At 36.5% G+C, this 5,824-nt stretch overlaps 1 protein-coding gene across 1 annotated transcript in view; it reads left to right on the forward strand.

Moving 5' to 3' along the window:
• The window catches only part of IL1R1 (interleukin 1 receptor type 1), a 35,140-nt gene that overhangs the window by 23,624 nt on the left and 5,692 nt on the right, over window positions 1–5,824 (forward strand). Inside the window, 3 exon segments of the mRNA XM_007959541.1 lie at window positions 4–21; window positions 2,997–3,108; window positions 4,000–4,148. Of these exon segments, the coding sequence (XP_007957732.1) occupies window positions 4–21; window positions 2,997–3,108; window positions 4,000–4,148 (279 nt within the window).

The following is a 5,824-nucleotide window of genomic DNA, read 5'->3' on the forward strand; positions in this document are numbered from 1 at the left end:
GAGCCCTAATACTGTTGTTAGGTGCCGTCGAGTCGGCTCCGACTCATAGTGACCCTTTGTACAGTAGAATGAAACATTGCCCAGTCCTGTGCCGCCTCACAATCCTATCGATATGTGAGACCATAGTTGCAGCCACTGGGTCAATCCATTTAATTGAGGGTCTTCCCCTTCTTTTTGGACCCTCCACTTTACCAAGCATGATATCCTTCTCCAGGGAATGGTCCCTTCTGACAACAGGTGAGATGAAGTCTGGTCATTCTCTCTTCAAGGAACATTCTGGCTGCACTTCTTGCAGGACAGATTTGTTTGTTCTTTTGGCAGTCCATGGCACTTTCCATATTCTTTGCCAACACCACAACTCAAAAGCATCAACTCTTTTTTGGTCTTCTTTGTTTATTGTCCAGCTCTCACATGCATATGAGGTTGTTCCTGGTAACCAACAAAGAAAGTTTCCTTCTATATATAAACTTTTCCTTGACTTTTTACAATAGTGGACTAATACAATATTTGTCTTTCTGTGATTGACTTATTTCACTCAGCTTAATGTCCTCCAAGTTCATCCACATTATGGGGTATTTTTCAGATTCTACTTTATTCTTTCGGATTGCATAGTATCCATTGTATTTATGTATTGCCGTCTGGTCAGTTCCTCTGCTGATGGGCACTTAGGTTGTTTTTCCTTCTCTTTGCTATTGTGAATAGTGCTATGATGATATATGGGTGTGTATATATCTATTCCTGTACTGGCTCTCACTTCTTTAAGAAATATACCTAGTAATGGAATTGTTGGATCAAATGGTATTTCTATTTCTAACTTTTTAAGGAATCAACATACCAATTTCCACAGTGGTTGTATCATTTTACATTCCCATGCTGGTGGGACTTTAACATGGTGCAACCATTGTGGAAAATGGTATGGTGCTTCCTTAAATATTTGGAAATAGAAATATCATATAATCCAGCAATCCTACTTCTTGGTATATATCCTAGAGTAAGAAGAGTCAATGACATGAACAGATAAATGCACACTCTTGTTCATGGCAGCATTAGTCATAATAGCAAAAAGATGGAAATAACCTAAATGCCAGTCAATGGATGAATAGATAAACGTGGTACATGCACACAATGGAAACTACACAAGATTAAAGAACAACACATATGGGAAACATCTCATAATATGGATGAACCTAGAAGACACTATGCAGAGTGACATTAGTCAATTATGAAAGGACAAATATATTGTATAAGACCATTACTGTAAAAAGTTTACACAGAGGAAGAAGTGTAATGGGAAAACTTCAGACATCAATTAAAGGAAAATTGTAATAGAGATGTGTATGCTTTTCCTACATGAAATCCAGAATTATAAAGACATTGACACTCTTGATTGATTTATAGATTTAATAAAATTCAAATAAAAATCTGAATAAAATTAAAATTGGCAAGTGTTTCTAAAATTCATTTTGTTCACTTGGGAGTTTAAAATGATGAGATATACAAAAGTAACGTTGGGAAGAAATTCTCTAAATTTAAAAGTGCAGTAATTATGATTGTGGTACTTTATGCATCAGTATATATTCAGAGCTACTGAAAAAATCTAAAATAAGTAAGAATTTAATTTATGGTAAAAGTGGTATTACACATTCATGAAGAGAATTATCTTTCAGTAACTGGTTCTGGAATGATTAATTACCTGTTTGGATAAAAACTTTTAAGTTAAAGCTCTCTCTCATACCCTATCAATTTAATTCTAGACAGATTATAGAATTAAAAATGAAAACATGAATCTACAAATAAATGTGATATTTTCCTGACTTGGTAGTAGAGAGGGCTGTTAGACAAAGACTAGTGAAGATAGAATAAAAAATTTATAAACTTGATGAAACAAAAATACGTCCATCAAAGTAACTGCATAAACAAACATAAAATGAAAGCAATGAACTCTTAACTATTTTAAATATTTTTCATGTATAATAAAGAATTAATATCTGGAGTGAGTAAAGAAATCCTCCACTTAGGTTAAGATGAGAATGTAATAAATTAATGGACTGTAGACACAATAACAGTTCTTAATAGAAACACATGTGAATGTTAAACTATGTAAAACTTGTTAATTCACCATGAATTCAAGAAATGGAGTTGAAAATTTGAATGGAATTTTTTCATCTGTGCCTTGGCAATGACCAACCCAAAATACATGGTATGTGGAAGGTTTAGGGGAAATAGCACTGGAATATACTGGTGGAGGGAAGGTCGACTGACACAGCCTTGTTTGGGAGAGGAAGTTGGTTTTTTTTAGTAAGTATCTCTTTAACTCAAGTCTACTTCCATTTTATTCAAAGTAATCCCTCAGGATATGTATACACAATGACGTGGAAGGTTGTTCCTTGAATATTAATCATAATAATGAAAAATTAACCATAGGACCCAACAATTCCAGACATATATCCAAAAGATTCAAAAGCTGGGATGCAAACAGCTACTTGTACACCAACATTCACTGTAGTATTATTCACAATAACAAAAAGAGGAAACAACCCAAGTGCCTGTTAACAGATGAATAGATAAATAAAATGTGGTACATATATTGGATGGAATATTATTCAACCATAAAGAGGAAATTTTGATACATACTGCATACTATGACATGGATGAACTTTGAAAACATGTGCTAATTGAACTAAATCAGAAACAAAAGGGCAAATATTGTATGATCTCACTTATATGAAATAACTAAAATAAGCAAATAGATAGAGGCAAACGTATATTAATGATTACCAATGGCTGAGGGACAGGGACAATGGAGAATTACTGCTTAAGGGGTACTGAGTTTCTGTTTGGGGTGATGAAAACCTTCTGAAAATACTGGTGTTGGTTGGCACAACATGGTGAATATAATTAATGCTATTGACGTGTATAGTTAAAATGGCCAAAATGGCAAACATTTTATGTATATTTTACCACAATAAAATAAAATTTTAAAATTCTATTTGCAGGATCCCAGACCCAATTGATCTGCAATGTCACTGGTCAGAGTTTTGTCCAGTGGTGGTGGAATGGATCATACATTGATGACGATGATCCAGTGTTGGCTGAAGAGTATGAAATGTAAGTATGTTTAGAGCCAGGAATACAGTAGAGACATTTTGATATTAAGTTCCATGCCATACTTTATATAACCTTGTTTGTTCAGTCTAATGTTGAGGGTTATTTGTCAGTTGATGGTCCTAATGTTACCAAGTGAATCAGGATTTATAAGATTGTGTACACATAAGGTAAACTATATATCATTGTGGTGCAAATTCCAGATTACTTGGAAGGTTTTCTTTGCAGCTTATTTACATTGCTCTTTATTTTATTCCTTTTTAAAAGAGTGGGATCAGGTATTAGATCCGCCATTGGTCAAAAGTCTCTAGTGACTATATATTACTTCCTGATAGGGTAAATCCAGACTTCTTACCATCATCTGTAGGAGCTCTGGTGGCGTAGTGCCTAAGGCATTTGACTGCTAACCAGAAGGCTGGTGGTTCAAATCCACCAGCCACTCCTTGGAAGGAAGGTCAGACAATCACCTTCCCTAGTGATACTGCCTAGGGGTTGCTATGAGTCAGATCCAACTCCACGGCAGTGAGGTTTTTTTTTGTTTTGTTTTGTTTTTGTATCATCATCTGTAAAGCCTTTGTAATCTGCCTCAAACTAATCTTGTTTAGTATATTCTTCTCTGTGTACCGTGGAGACCAGAACGCATATGCTTATTTCTTGAAAGCTTTTCCTTTTAGTTTGATTTCTCTGAGACTCAGTGTGTTACTGACAGTGGTCTTGAGGCTATAAAATCTCAGGTAGGTATTGCCAGTGGTCTGATTTTTATGCTTGTGATTTGGACTTAGTGGTTACTTTTGCCATGATTTATATTACAAATAAAGAAATAACCAAGTATATGTTCTTATTTGTCATTGATGCAATTTACCCAACTTTATTTATTTTCTCTGTTTTCAACAGAGTGGAAAATCCAACCAGAAAAAGGCAAACAATAATCTTAATGCTTAATATTTCAGAAGTGGAAAGTAGATTTTATCTATACCCATTTACCTGTACAGCCATGAATGGACTTGGCAAAAACGAAGCATATGTCCAATTAATACATCCAGGTAAACAACAAACTATTTATTTAAGATAAAATGTTGTTTTATTTTGACATTGTGGTTTGCAATGCTATTTCCTTTGCTTAGAACACTCTTTACTTCCTCCTAACCTAGGACACCTCTATTACTCTTTCACTTGTCAGCCAAACTATTTGTCCTCTTGGGAAGCTTTTCTGTTCTGCTCTCTACCCTTAATCAGCTCACTACCTGTTCTGGTTAACTAGTGCCACTCTGACAAGAATATACCACAAATGGGATGGTCTCAACAACAGGAGTTTATTCTCTTACAGTTTGAAGCCTTTAAGTCCAAGTTCAAAGTGCCAGGCTCTAGGGGCTGGGTGAAAGCCCCTTGACCTTGGGCTTTAGCTCTGTCTCCAGCTCCCGGCCACTGAAGCTAGAGGCCTTTCTTCACTCAGGCAGCTGCTGGCTGCTGAGGCTGACAAACCCAAGGTTGACAAGTAAAAAGTACAGTACCGATATTACCAAATCACACAGCAGGCCATTAATTCAAGTCCATTGTAAGTCCCAAGGATGGCAGAGCATGGCAGCCTGCTGAACAACAGCATGGCTACATGCAGGGTTCCAAGTGCCATAAGCTAGAGACCATTCCCAAAGCTGCTTCTTATATACAGGAAGCAGACCACATACCCAAAGCAGCTACTCAGCTGCTTGTGGTAGATCCCACCATGGAGTTGATTGCTAGTCTCATCATGGGGAATATCTACCACCAGCTGCCCAGCCACTCAACCAGGCCCAGCCAAGTTGACGTACACATAACCACCATAGTACCCAAACAGTGGAGTTAGGGGCTGTGTTACGTACTTCCAGAGCATCATATGTTCCGACTGCTGCAGCTATCATACTTAGTTCTCTACTGGGTTGTAAAGTCTGTGATAGTACAAACTATTTATCTTACCAGAGCTACTAGCAACTTAGGCCTGGTCCATTGTAGGTGCCTAAAAAATATGTTTAGGTAAATGACTCCATGATTGATTGGATTGGATGCATAGGAGGAAGCCTAGCTGTCCATTTTCCCAACAGGATGTCAGAAGTTACTGGTTTCGTTACAGTGGTATAATCAAACATAGTATTTGAAAGTATTCATGACGTATTTAAGATAATTTATAGTTGGACTAAATATAGGGTGTTTATAAATGTGTGCATGGAAGAAAATCGTAGTGCCTAAGGCACTTGACTACTAACCAGAAGGCTGGTGGTTCAAACCCACCAGCCACTCCTTTGAAGGAAGATGGGGCAATCTACTTCCATAGTGATACTACCTCAGAAACCCAAGGAGGGGTTGCTATGAGTCAGGTCCGACTCGATGGCACATAACAACAACAACAACAACAACATTGTTAGAATTAGTAAGTGAATTGACTACTGCAATATATATGTATGTCTGAATACCAGTAACAAACAAATAGCAATTAAATTTAAAAGAGAACATTTGCAATAGCATCAAAACTCATCCACTCCTTTGGAATAAATCTAGCAAAAGCTGTCCAAGATCTCTATAACGCAAACTAAAATAACATTATTGAGCTATACTAGGGAAGATCTAAATAGGTGACAGGATATAAAATGTTCATAAATTGACAGAATCAATATTATAAACATGTCAGTTCTCTCCAAATGAATCAATAGATTCAAATTACTTCCAGTAAAATTCTCAACAGGAG

Source organism: Orycteropus afer, unplaced genomic scaffold (assembly GCF_000298275.1).
Source record: "Orycteropus afer afer isolate SDZICR_OR568_19922 unplaced genomic scaffold, OryAfe1.0 scaffold00017, whole genome shotgun sequence".
NCBI lineage: Eukaryota > Metazoa > Chordata > Mammalia > Tubulidentata > Orycteropodidae > Orycteropus > Orycteropus afer.